We start from the raw sequence: 13,846 nt of genomic DNA on the forward strand, positions 1-13,846 counted from the left end.
GGCTGCACATATATGCCTCTTGTTATTGGCTCACCGGATGTGTTCAGCTAGCTCCCAGAAGTGCGAGCTCAGCTGCTTCTGAGCCTAACTAAGCTTAGTTTTCAACAAAAGTATAAGAATTCATTTATATCTGTTCCTATCTGGTCACAGCAAAATTGAGAATATAAACAAGAGGATTTCCAAGGGGTATGTCCTTGAAACACACATTGTTTTTGTTATAAAAGAAAAATGTAAAAAAAAAAAAAAAAAAAAAAAGTTTTAAATGCTTAGAAGATATTCAGATCTTTTGCAAAACACATTAATTTCTCAAAAATACAATATATTAGTCACAACGTGCATTTGTGTTTTTCAGAAGCAAACAAATGCTAAAGATGGCGGCTACCAGCTGCATTCAGCTATTTTCAGACCGGATTTATTCTTGTGAAAGTGCAACAACACTAAAATCTGGAATTGCCCTAATATCAGTGTGTTGCACTTTCATAATAAGAAATCCGGCTTCGAAAATAACCAAATGGCACCGGCTGCAGCCTTCTTCTATGTAGCCTAATAGGTAGTATTATTGAGGAATTAACATGCGTTTTGCAAAAGATCTGAATTAAAAAAAAAAAAAAAAAAAAAAAATTTGATAAGCATTTAAAAAACTTTTTCTCTTTTAACTAAAAAAAAAACAAAAAACATATACTGTATATAATTAAAACAATATCTGTAATACATATATAAAACATTATTAGTAATCTCCTTGAGGTTTTTAAGAACTGTTGCATATTAGAGATACACGTTTATAACTTACAAAAATGTGCAGTTTCCTTTAGAATATTATGAGGCTTTAATGGAATTTCCTTCCATGTGCAATATACCCACAGTGAGCAAGGATTTCAGCAATGTGGTGTTTACTAGCACAACAAACAGCAGGAGGTGTGAGATGCGTAGAGCTGTCGTGAAATGACGATTTATTTGCAACACAGGATTTAAATTCTGAGATCACTCAAGTTCCCAACATTTATGTTATTTCAGTTTGATAAAAACAGAAAATAATTTAGTTTTCTCTCTTAGTGTTGCAAAAAAAAGCATTAGAATTTAAACAGGGCCAACTTCAAAGTATGCGCAGCCAATCAGGAGCTAGTCCCCAGTACTTCAATACTGCCCCTAAACCGACCTATATATAAACTGTTCAGTAAAGGATTCTAAAAGAACAAACAAATTAAATTATAGAAGTTGGAAAATTGTTTAAAGTAAAAGGAACGCTGAAATTAACTCAATTGTGTTAGAGCAAAATGTAAACAGACTTACCTCAACCCATCTTTGTGCTTCACAAAATGCCAAGTCACATGACGTGTTGGAATTTTCATTCCACTCCATGGCAATCTAAGGAAAATGAAAAGTGAAATATGTGACCGGGGAACCAAATCAAAATAGATTTCCAGTGAGGAGAGAAAGTTACCAGCCCAATTGTAGTAAAATACAAGCGTCATACTCATTAGCTGCATTGTAGAAAGTACCAGCCCTGTAGGTAGCAATATAATTTTATTTTAGTTTTTAAAATTGTTTGTGACCTGGCAGCATGTCACTTCAGTGTGTGTGATTAGTAATAGCCATTGCTTTCTAAATATATGTGCCACCATAATTAGAAAGCATAAAAACAGCTATTAAAGGAACATTATACTTTACATGAAACAGATAACTTTTTTTATTTATTTTTTTTATTTTAAAGAGACACTCCGGCCAAAATTTAAATGCACATAGATTAAAAGGGACACTAAACCCAATTTTTTTTTCTTTCATGGTTCAGATAGAGTACGCAATTTTAAGCAACTTTCTAAATTTACTCCTATTATCAATTTTTCTTTGTTTTCTTGCTATCATTCTTTTAAAATCAGGAATGTGATGCATAGGAGCCAGCCCATTTTTGGTTGAGAACCTGGGTTATGCTTGCTTATTGGTAGGTAAATGCAAGTCTCCAATAAGCAAGCGCTATCCATGGAACTGTACCTAAAATAGGCTGGCTACTAAGATTTAAATTCCTGCTTTTAAAATAAAGATAACAAGAGAACAAATAACAATTGATAATAGGAGTAAATTAGAAAGTTGCTTAAAATTCCCTGCTCTATCTGAATCATGAAAGAAAAAAATTGGGTCCAGTGTCCCTTTAATTATTTAAATAGAAACATATTTGTAATCTACATGTATTGGTAAAAATGCTTCTAGTAAAAGTTCTCACTGTTTTAGAGTTAGCATTTTTCTCTGCACGTGTGAAGCATAACTGGGTATTCTCAGACCAGCATTTTAAATAATGCAGCTGCTCTGAGATCCAGTGGGGCTTGTATCATGTCAGCAATGATACAAGTTGAATCATTACCAGCTGACACAAGCACCTTAGGCTCTCTGAACAAGTGCTGTGTTTAAAATGCTGGTGCACTGTGCATATTTAAATACACATTTGAAACACCTATAGCTTTTATTAGAAGCATTTTTACTAATACAAGTATATTACAAAATGCTTCTATTCAGAACTGAAACGCATCCATGTATATTTCAATTTTGGTTGGAATGTCCCTTTAAATGGACACCGAAGTACAAAAATTGCATGCTCTAATTTGTTAGTACATATAATTTTAGCAATACAGACTTTGCAAGTCAGTGAGTTTAAAGGGACACTGAACACAATTTTTTTATTCTATGATTCAGATAGAGCATGCAATTTAAAGCAACTTTCTAATTTACTCCTATTATCAATTTTTCAACTTTCTCTTGCTATCTTTATTTGAAAAGGAAGGTATCTAAGCTTTTTTTGGTTCAGTACTATGGACAGCAATTTTTTTTATTGGTGGATGAATTTATCCACCAATCAGCAAGGACATCCCAGGTTGTTCGCCAAAAATGGGCCGGCATCTAAACTTACATTCTTGCATTTCAAATAAAGATACCAAGAGAATGAAGATAATTTGATAATAGGAGTAAATTAGAAAGTTGCTTATCATTTCATGATCTATCCGAATCACGGAAAAAAATTGGGTTCAGTGTCCCTTTAACCCCTGCAAATGGATTTTAATACATAGTTTAAGCACCACTAGAGAGCTACTAAGAATTGCTGGTCCTGACCAGGCACAGCCAGTGATTGTCGTAGATATGCAACTGCTGCTGACTAGATCACCAGCCTTTTCTCTACAGATCCCAAGCAGTACTTTATGTGTTTAAAGGGACATTAAACCCCAAAAAATTATTTCATGATTCAGATAGAGAATACAATTTTTAAAAAAGTTTCCAATTTACTTCTATTATCAAAATGTATTTCATTCTCATGTTATTCTTTGTTGAAAAGATACCTAGGTAGGTGGCGTGCACATGCCTGAAGCCCTACATGACAGGAAATAGTGCTGTCATCTAGAGCTCCTGCTAATGTATTTCATTGTTACAAAATTGATGCTGTTCTAAAGAAACTGGTATACTATAGGAATGTGTATACCACGTCACTTCTGGTGACGTCTTATCAGCTGTTGGAGGGGGTTTGGCTCTCACTGCGCATGATGCCTAACCTCATACAAACAGCTGTTTAAGGCCATTTAATTGACAACAATGGGTCGAGGAATTCTATGGACCTTAATCTGCAATGCGCATGGGCACACGGCCCTACTCCTCAGTGATCCATCGTGCGCCGCCGACTTGCCGAAAAAGGTGTCAGTTGACACCAAAACATTTGTCAAATTATGGTTTTAATTTTGCAATAAAGGCTATATATTTCTATTAAGTCCAGTGAGTGCTCCTGGAAAGCTTCAAAATTCCTTAACAAGTTATATAATAGTAATATTCAAAAGAAAAAAAACTCAGCATTCCATTAATTTCTTGAAAATATATTTTAGAGCAGTTAATGGAACAGTTTTCTTTTGAAATATATACATTTGTCACATTAATGAAGCGACCGCAGTGCGTGCATGCGCAGCAAAGGCTATTAGCCTCTATAAATTAGGATTACGAGCCAAATATTTCCTCGACCCGTTACGTAGTTTACATCAGCTGTTTGGAGGAGGTTGGGCCTCTTGCGCATGTGCATTGAGCGCCACACCCCTCCCAGAGCTGATTCACATCACCAAAAGTGACGTGGTATACCAGTTTCTTTAGAACAGATGGCATATAATGTTGCAGACACGTGCACACTCTTGATCTTACATTTCTACTTTTCAAATAAGGATAAAAAGAAAACAAAGAAAATATGATAAGTAAATTAGAAAGTTATTTAAAATGTTATGTTCTATTTAAATCATGAAAGAAAAAAAATGGGTTTATGTCCCTTTAACTCATTTGCAGGGGTTTAACGCATAGACAGACTTGCAGGATCAAAAAAAACAAAAAAAAAAAACACAACCACATTTTGAAACCATCTAAATTTTTCTGTGCTGAATAAAACAATGTCTTGTGTTGTCCTTATCAATTCATTTTTAATTGTAAATCAAATTTGTGTTAACCTTCTATTGCACAAAAAAAATATATATATATATATATATATATATATATATATATATATATATATATATATATATATATATATATATATATATATATTATATTATATATTATTATTTTGTGTTTTTTTATTTTAAAACATGTTTAACTGCTGCTTTTTCACATATGAAAACTGTCGAGTACCATGCTCCTTTTAAAAAGTGAATGTGAATTAAAATATAGAGGTTTGCATAATAATTTCTCACTTTTTCTCCAGATAGAATATAAACTCTGAATATGGAGAGCAACTACATTTTTGAGTTTGTTGGTTTTTAGTTTGTTTTTTGGGGGTTTCTTTTTTTTTTGGGGGGGTACAAATAATAAAAAAATCCCTGCAAATAATTACATTTAAAATGATCTGGTATTTACTGTAAAGGATGAAAATTCTGATATCTCAACTTAGATTAAACAATTAGAGCATTGCACAGTCAACATTTAGACTTCATGAAATCCTCTGTTATTGGGACAACAGGGTGGTACCATAACAGAAGATTCAGCAAGAAACTGGGATGGTACAGAAAATGCAAGTCATTTAATGAATTATAATCTGATGGAATGAGGACACATCATTTAAAGAAGACTTTTTGTCCAGGATCTGTGCCATATCTGACCACATCTGCTCCATCAAAAAGAAACATACTCAGGATTTTATGGTGTGATACATTCAAAGGAGTGAGAATTAGAACAAAACAATCAACAGAGTAATAAAACCATATTCAGTTAATGGGAGTTAATAGGCAGACTAGCAATCATATGCCTTTAATAAAAAGGATACACAAGACAAGAATGGAGGCAGTAAATTTAGAGTCAACTAACATTAAAGCTGCTTTTTTTCCCTCAGTAAACATTTCACAAGTTCCTGCAGTTTTAACAGCTTGACATTCAGGACAACAAATCTCTAAAGAGAAAGTTTCTCTCTGCAACTCCTACTACTAACAAAAGTAGTGCTGGGACAGTCAGGTGACAAAGATAACCGGGAAGTAATTTGAACTGATGCAGATTTGTATACTACATCTAAAGCACTCACATTCCAACCCTGCCTATCTAGCTAAATAGCAAAACATAACACAGCCACATACACAGAAGCTGACAAATGTCTACATCTTAGTCAAGAAAAAAAAAGCTTCCATTGTGGAATTATTTTTTAAAAAAATATTCAAAATTACAGTCATAATCAAATTTGTAGGAGCATGTGTAATTTGTGTCTGCACAGTGTGCAAATGCAATGCTGCAATAAACCCAGCAACACTGCATACTTAAAAACACCACATTACCTTGAAACTGAAATACAAAGGAAAACAAGCGACCTTTACGCTTCCCAATAGAGTCAATCATGTAGCTACTAATCCATAGATACACAGGACAGAAATACACAGATTCACTAAACTAGGCTACTTTTAAAGCCTGACTTGTTTTGAGGGCAACAGTCCAATACAACAGTACGTTGTTTAACCCCTAAGGTTGCTGCCCCACGAGTAAAACCTGCTGTATTAGCTGCCTGGCTGCCAAATAGAAGCACTGCATAGCAACGCACTGCATCATTCTTTCGCAACCAAGGGGTTAAAGCACAACTAGCTATTTGTGATTAGCCAAAGTAGAACACTACCTCTTATTCACGAAATACACACAAAGTATTCGCTATAGATGTTTTAACAGTTTCGTAAATTATTCATTATAAACATTTCTCATATAACAAACTTGTACCGTTCTTAAACAGAATGTTACCACTGTCATTCCTCCAACTGAATGCTCCTCTCACCTTGTCCTGGAACTGCAATATTCTAGTCACTCAGTGGGAATCGCGTCTCAGTTTCACTGTATTGTGTCCTTTCCAGATTCCCAGGATACAGTCACTCACAGCAGCACAAAGTCAGTCTGTAAACTCTGCAGGTGAGAGAACAAGTTACTTTACTGATCAGCAGCTCCCACCCCTCCCCCTGAGTTTCCCCTGCTGTGCTGAGACGACTGCCGCTAGGCTGGAGTGGGAAACGCTCCGCCCTCCTAACAAATCAGCTGGTGAGTCTTGTAATTCAGAAACTCCTACTGACTGTGCCACTCCTAGCCCAGCCCCAGTCCCGTTTTCATTCAGAGAAGTGCCACTCCTGGAGACATTTCTCTAATTGTTTTCATATACAGAAATAAACTATTCTTATTAAAATGTGCTACTGCATTGCATCGGAACATGTGGTGTGTAACTTCACTGAAAATTACTTTTTGTGTCTGTTTCTGAAAGTGCACCTTGTGAAATAAAATGTAACCAGCAAGCTGTTCCAGCAAGAACAATCAATCTATCATCTATCTATGTAATATATATCTATAACTGTCTAATCTATATCTATCTCCATATCTAAATATCATCTATGTTTCTATGTAATATTATAATAAGTATCTAATCTATAATATCTATCTAGGTAATATATAATCTATCTATATCTAATGTATATCTAACCTATATCATAGTTGCCCACAGTCCCTGATTTCCAGGGACAGTCCCTGGATTTTGTTGTATGTCCCTGGATTTTTTTTGTCCCTGGAAATGTCCCTGAAAATCTCTTTTGCACAACATTTGTTGTTTGCATATATATATATATATATACACACACACACACATACATATATATAGATAGATAGATAGATAGATAGATGATAAATAGATATAGTGTATTATTTAAATATAATTAATTCCTAATGGAATATTATTATTATTGAATGGGTTCACATATTATTTGTCTTTCTAATTTTGATGCTGTGTTGTAAAAATAACCATATGCCCAGAATGTGTTCCAGAGACTGGGTAGGTGTAAGAGCTTGGTGCTGTAATCTGTATAATAAACTATGGATAAGTCTAAATTATACTATTACTATGAAATGGGTGTGTTTTGATTGCAGAACTGAGGGGGCGGAGCAGTTGAAAAGTAGGTCGTCAATACTCCAGTAACCCGCTTGCTTGCTCTTCTGCAAAGTGTCCCAGGATTTTTTTTTGAAATGTTGGCAACTATGCTATATCTATCATTTATCAATCTAATATATCTATCTATTTTCATGTTTGAGGGGGGATTCTATCTCCAGAGGCGTGGGACAGCAATGGGGGCTAAGTTTGCCCCCTCCTATGCCAACCTCTATTTGGGTTGGTGGGAGCTGTCCCAAGTCTATGGAGATGGGAACCCATACAGAGAGTATATACAATTTTACGGTCGCTACATCGACGATATTTTGTTGATTTGGAAGGGCCCGGAGAACCTTCTTGAACCGTTTCTGAACTATTTACAAGACAATACTTTAAATCTCAAATTTACCATGGAGCACAGTAAAACCTCAATTCCATTTTTGGATATTGAGTTACATCCCAATAGAGAGAATTCATGTATAGAGATTGAATTGTTCCGCAAAGTGACTGCTGGAAACACTATCTTAAATGCTAGATCATGTCATCCTAGACATATCTTCTCATCTATCCCTAAAAGTCAATATATTAGGGTAAAACGTAACTGTACCACTAATCAGAGTTACTTAAAACATTCAAATGATTTAACTGACAGATTGACCCAAAGAGGGTATTCAAGGCCAGCTCTTGATACTATTAAGAGTGAAGTTGATCTTCTAGATAGAAAGGATCTCTTTTTGTCTAGTGGAACAAAGGATGTTGATAAATTTAATAAACCAAAATTCATCACTTCTTATAGTGTTGAATATGGTCAAATTTGCAACATTATACGTAAGGCTCTTCCCATTTTGGCTACTGACGACAGTCTGGCAGGCATCATTGAGCAAGGTATTTGCTTTGTATCACGCAAGGCTCATACTTTGGGTAACTTATTGTCACCCTCAATGCTGCCACGGACACAGTCTAACAAAAATTGGCTCTCTATTAAGCCAGGATTCTTTAAGTGTGGGAGCAGAAAATGTAAATCCTGCTCCTATGCTTCTTTTGGTACAAGTTTTGTATCTACCAAGAATCAAAAACACTTTGAAATTCTGGAGCATATGACTTGCAACTCTTGCTATGTCATATATCTTTTGACCTGCAGGGGCTGTTTCAGGCAGTATGTAGGACAAACGACACGTGCTCTTAAAGATCGTTTTCTTGAGCACTTACGTTCAATTGAGGATCCTGAGTCCACAACTCCCATCTCCCTGCATTTCAAACAACATCATAATTCTGACAGCTCCCTGCTGACATTCCAAGCGATCCAACTGATTCCAAGGCACCCAAGAGGTGGTAATAGAGGTATAACTCTCAGTAAAAGAGAAGTTTATTGGATTTTTCAGTTGGATACTAGAATGCCAGATGGGTTAAATTCAGAATGGGATGTGAAGCTATATGTAGATCAATAAGTTATTTTTTCCTCTTTTTGAATTGTTTTTTTGAAACAATGTCTCTTTACATCCTTAGCATTATTGCTTATATTTGTTATATATTTTTTATTATATTTTTTCATTTTCCATTTTTATCAAAATGACTTTACACTGATCAAGTATAATTGAATTAGTACATTGTGATGTTAGTTCACTTATGTGTTTATTTATGTGTTTAACTTGGTATGTTAATGCATATTAATAATGCTTTTTTTCTTTCTTTTTCTTTTTCTTCTTAATATTCCTTTTTCTCCCCCTTCAATTTGCCCTCTGCACACTGCTTTTGTAACAGATTGGTTTTTGATTGGACAGCCATTTATTGGGAGTGTCCGGCTAAAGGGTTTATAAAGCAGTGTGTTGTGGGTATTAAGTATGGTCACTGAGGAAAAATATGCTTATGACATAGGAAACGCGTCTGATCTAATTTTTCCTGCCTTATTTTGCCTGTCACTTACCACTTATGCCTTTTTTACCTGTTTGGCATTGTATGGATATTTACCTATTATATTGAGCATTTATTTGAGCTAAACAATAAACAGGTAGTTCACTGCTTACCATCGTTTGCTTTTCTCAGCCTTACTGGGTGCGCTGATTGTTGGTGTTGTTCTATTATCTGTCTGTCTATCTAATCTATCATCTATCTATATCTATCTATCTATTGTCTATCTTTCTATCATCTATCTATCTAATAATATATCATCTATCCATCTATTTATCATTTTATCATCTATCTAATCTATCATCTATCTATTATCTATCTGCGTATCTATCTATCATTGATCTATCTAATCTATCATCTATTATCTATCTGTGTATCTATCTATCATCGATCTATCTAATCTATCATCTATCTGCTCTATCATTCTATGATTTATCTAATCTATGGGGCCTATTTATGATGGTGCGAGCGGACATGATCCGATATAGCGGATCATGTCCGCTGCATATTGATAAATGCCGACAGCATACGCTCTCTGCATTTATAATTGCACCAAAAGTTCTTGTGAACTGCTGGTGCAATACCGCCCCTTGCAGATTTGCGACCAATCAGCCGCTAGCAGGGGGTGTCAATCAACCCAATCGTATTCGATCGGGTTGATTTCTGTCAATTTCTGTCCGCCGCCTCAGAGCAGGCAGACAGGTTATGGAAACACGGGGCATCAAGCTCCATACGGAACTTGATAAATATGCCCCAATATATCTAATCTATCCTCTGTCTGTATGTCTTTCTATCATCTATCTATCTAGCTATCCATCTATCTATTCAGGGTATCATGCCATTACGGTGGTACCCTGCTTGGTATTCTGCTAGGTGAATAGGTGAACTTGATGTTGCTTTTATTTTACAATTACTGCTTTCAGTTTTAAATTGTCAACTCTCTGCTATACACAGCCTGCTTCTCTATGCACTTTGCCCGTTACCAAGGTTTGCACTGTGGTCATTTGTTTATTTTTTTAGTTGCTACTGCAACTTGTATTAACTGCCCTGAAGTCGTTATAGTAATATTAAACATAAAATATTAAAAAATAATAATTAAAATGTATTATATATACTGTAAACAATTCTAAATAATCCATATATTTTACAGTATGTATAATCATTTATAATAATGTTTATTAATATTTTTTATTTCAATAACGCACTTTGAGGTTACAAAATTCTTCATGTGCGCTAACCAGCCGTGTTAGACCTTAAGCACAAAACGTGAAGCACAATATGCATATTTTACATTCCTACGTTCTTCACATAGAAAATAATGTAATTTTAATTATTAAATATATATTTCTATATATAGCTGATGATGTTAATGTAAAAAATATATCTACTGTATATATCTATAACAATAGATATAGAGGTATAATTATATACAGATATAGAACGAAATGTGTATTAACAATAAAAATGTCATTGTTCTGTATGTGAAGAACATTGAAATGTGAAATATTAATATCCCCTGTCAGGTTAGCACGCAAGCGATAACTGTTTTTTAATTCTGCGTTCTCCATTGAAATCTATGGGGAGAACAAGTTAACGCAGTCGTAATATCTGAAGTCCTTTGGTTAATGCTCGTTGGGTTTCACTCATTCGTGAAATTTTTACTTTCAACTTGTAATACGCACACTACCCGATGCGTGCGAAAAGCTTACGTCTAGCGAAGTTTACGCTCAATCTAAAGCTCTAAATAGTGCGCCACTTGTATTCTGTCCCAGAAGGTTTACGTAAACACTACTGCAATAAGTAAATTAATTAGAGTATTTCCTTATTTTAGCTTTATGTCCCGGCAATTTCCTATTTAACTTTTCTAATACACAAAATTCTTCATCATAAAATGAGTGTTTTTAATAAAAACAAAATATCTAGCATTTATAAGTAGATTCACTTGTATGGTTCCTATAACTAAGTAGCTTCATTATTGTTTTAATCTAGTGTGATCAGTTAGTGAGGTTATTCTAGCTGTGCCAGACCCCAAAAAATGAAAGCTCCCATGTGACTACTGCATGTAATAATATTGAGTTATCTATTGATCACAATAACTTCAACGTTTTATATAACTCCAAATAAAGAATAAACTTTAACTTTTAAGTTTATGACAATCTATGATAGTTTATTTTAATATAAACCAAACTTACCCCCCTAAATCTCTCCTTATTCAAAAGGATTTTTCACCAATCAGTAAACATAAAAATAATAAACCAATTAAAGGGATATGAAACCCAAAATTATTTTTCTTTCATGATTCAGATAGAGCATGCAATTTTATACAACTTTCAAATGTATTTCTGTTACCAATTCTTCTTCATTCTCTTGGTATCTTTTGTTAAAAAGCAGGGACATATGCTTATGAGCCAGCCCATTTTTGGAGCACTAAATGGCAGAAGTTTTGCAAGAATGTTTTTTCATTTGCAAGAGCACTAGAATAGAATGCTATTAGAATCTCGTTTGTTACATAGTTTGTTGCAATATCACACATGAGCAATATTGATACATGACTAAGTGGCTGATTTGCCGGTGATGCTTTAAATGAATATTTGCATTGCAAATCAGTGAATGGTTGACGGTCTATACCATAAATTACTATGTATGCAAGCTAAGAGACGTATAGGGAACTGAGCTAGAAATCGGCTGACTGTGTTGCAGTACGCTGTGAGGAGGACGCCTTAGAGCGCATAGACTGCCTGATGTGTGGATAAATGTTTGATGCTTTTCCCTTTTCTCCCCATACATTCCTAATTCCCTATGGTTCTGTGGTCCTCTTGTTTTTAACTTAGTGTTGGAATATATTAAATGAAGAAGTGGTAGTGATTATCCCACTTTCTTTTATTCCAATTTCAGATTTTGGTATGTCTATATACCATATTGTGCCGCATATGGGCCGCACCTGATTATAGGCCGCACCCTTAAAGTTTGGTGCCATTTTGAAGAAATGTAATTTTAAAGACAATATGCACATTAGTTGCACAAGCTGCAATGTTTGCAAGTGATTGAGACCTGGATTCCCAAGAGTGCAAGCAATGAGTGCCAATGCAGGGTGCCAGCTCCCAGGGGATCCTTTTCCACTTTCCCAAGAGTATAGAATATAACAAAGGAAAGATGCTGCACTCCTTAGTACCATAATTTCAAATGTGAAAAGAAAAACTTTATTCAGCCATTACAGCTTTAATGGCTGAATAAAGGCTTTTTTTCACTTTTGAAATCACCAGCACTAAGGAGTACAGCATCTTTCATTTGTTTTATTTTAACATATCATATTAAAGCAATTTTTAATTTATTTTAGCAGGTATGATGTGAAGGCAAAAAAAACAACTTTTTGTTACCAGAAAATATCAGTATCGCTCGCAACTGACTCATATGTCCCTTGTGCTCTGCCCACTTCCTCCCACTTCCTCCCTCCTCATTCATATGTCCGTTCTCAGCATTACACTGTGCTCAGCATTACCGCATCTTCACAGCGGTGGCTAATGCATATGAGCGTCCTTCCCAACCTACCAACTATCGTCCCTCTCGCAAAACCACCCAGCTCTGGCGAACTACATTACCCATAAGGCCACAGGGTGCACCGGAAGTTCGGCCATACTGCGCATGTACAATTTAGCCGAAAAGCACCCGATTATAGGCCGCGCCCCGCATATAGGCCACACTGCAAATTTAAAGCTACAAATCAAGGGAAACGGCCTATATGCGGAACAATACAGTATATGTTCAATAAAGTGTTTGTTTTCATTCATGTTCCTTTAAGTATATAGAGTGACTAATTCAGCACTTGGCTTGAATGCCACAAACCCTACTTTCCTCCCCAACATAATATAAGAGCACTAGATGGCAGCACTATTTCCTGCCAGATAGTGCTCTAGATGCCTACCTACGTATCTCTTCAACACAAAATATTATGGCACTAAGGCAAATGTGATAATAGAAATAAATTGGAAAGTCTTTATAAAATGATATGCTCTGTCGGAATTACGAAAAAAAAATTTGTTTGGGTTTAATATACCTTTAACTTCCAATTTTCAATAAAATCTGCAAAATTTTAGCAAAATGGGTTGCGTTATTCGAATGAAAGAGACAGGGAAGTAATAATGATGTGGACTATATGAATAGGGATGATCTTTTATCATCTAAGAATAAACATATGTCGGATAGGAGATCTGCTTTCATTACAGCATTGTCCAATCAATACACACAAATTTGTCATATTGTTAGGAAATATCTCCCGATTTTATATGAGGATGATTCTTTGAAGGATGTCATCAAAGGTGGTTGTAGATTTGTTTATTAAAAAAAAAATAACTCCATAGGAAATATGCTATCCCTTATTATGTTGAAAACAAAACATTGTTCCACAGAGCTCATGGCTCACTTGTAATGGCAGCTTTTTTTCTTTCATGACAAATCCGGCTTCAGCCAATCGCTGCATGCCCCCTTTGGCGTCTAGCTCATGGGGCACACAACGATTGGCTGAGTGTGAATTAGGCATAAAAAAAATCGAGTATG

The 13,846-nt window shown here is 35.1% G+C and overlaps 1 protein-coding gene across 9 annotated transcripts in view; it reads right to left on the reverse strand.

Moving 5' to 3' along the window:
* Window positions 1-6,413, reverse strand: part of LMO7 (LIM domain 7) — a 280,751-nt gene extending 274,338 nt beyond the window's left edge. For 4 of the 9 annotated variants that reach the window (XM_053707915.1, XM_053707914.1, XM_053707916.1 and 1 more), the window contains exons 1-2: window positions 6,257-6,413; window positions 1,291-1,365 (exon numbers count right to left, since the gene is read on the reverse strand). In XM_053707915.1, coding sequence (XP_053563890.1) covers window positions 1,291-1,359 — 69 coding nt within the window. In that variant the 5' untranslated portion in view covers window positions 1,360-1,365; window positions 6,257-6,413. The remainder of the gene's footprint in view (window positions 1-1,290; window positions 1,366-6,256) is intronic. The other 5 variants (XM_053707921.1, XM_053707923.1, XM_053707922.1 and 2 more) reach the window with 2 other exon arrangements.
* Window positions 6,414-13,846: the final 7,433 nt, after the last annotated feature.

Source organism: Bombina bombina, chromosome 3 (genome assembly GCF_027579735.1).
Source record: "Bombina bombina isolate aBomBom1 chromosome 3, aBomBom1.pri, whole genome shotgun sequence".
NCBI lineage: Eukaryota > Metazoa > Chordata > Amphibia > Anura > Bombinatoridae > Bombina > Bombina bombina.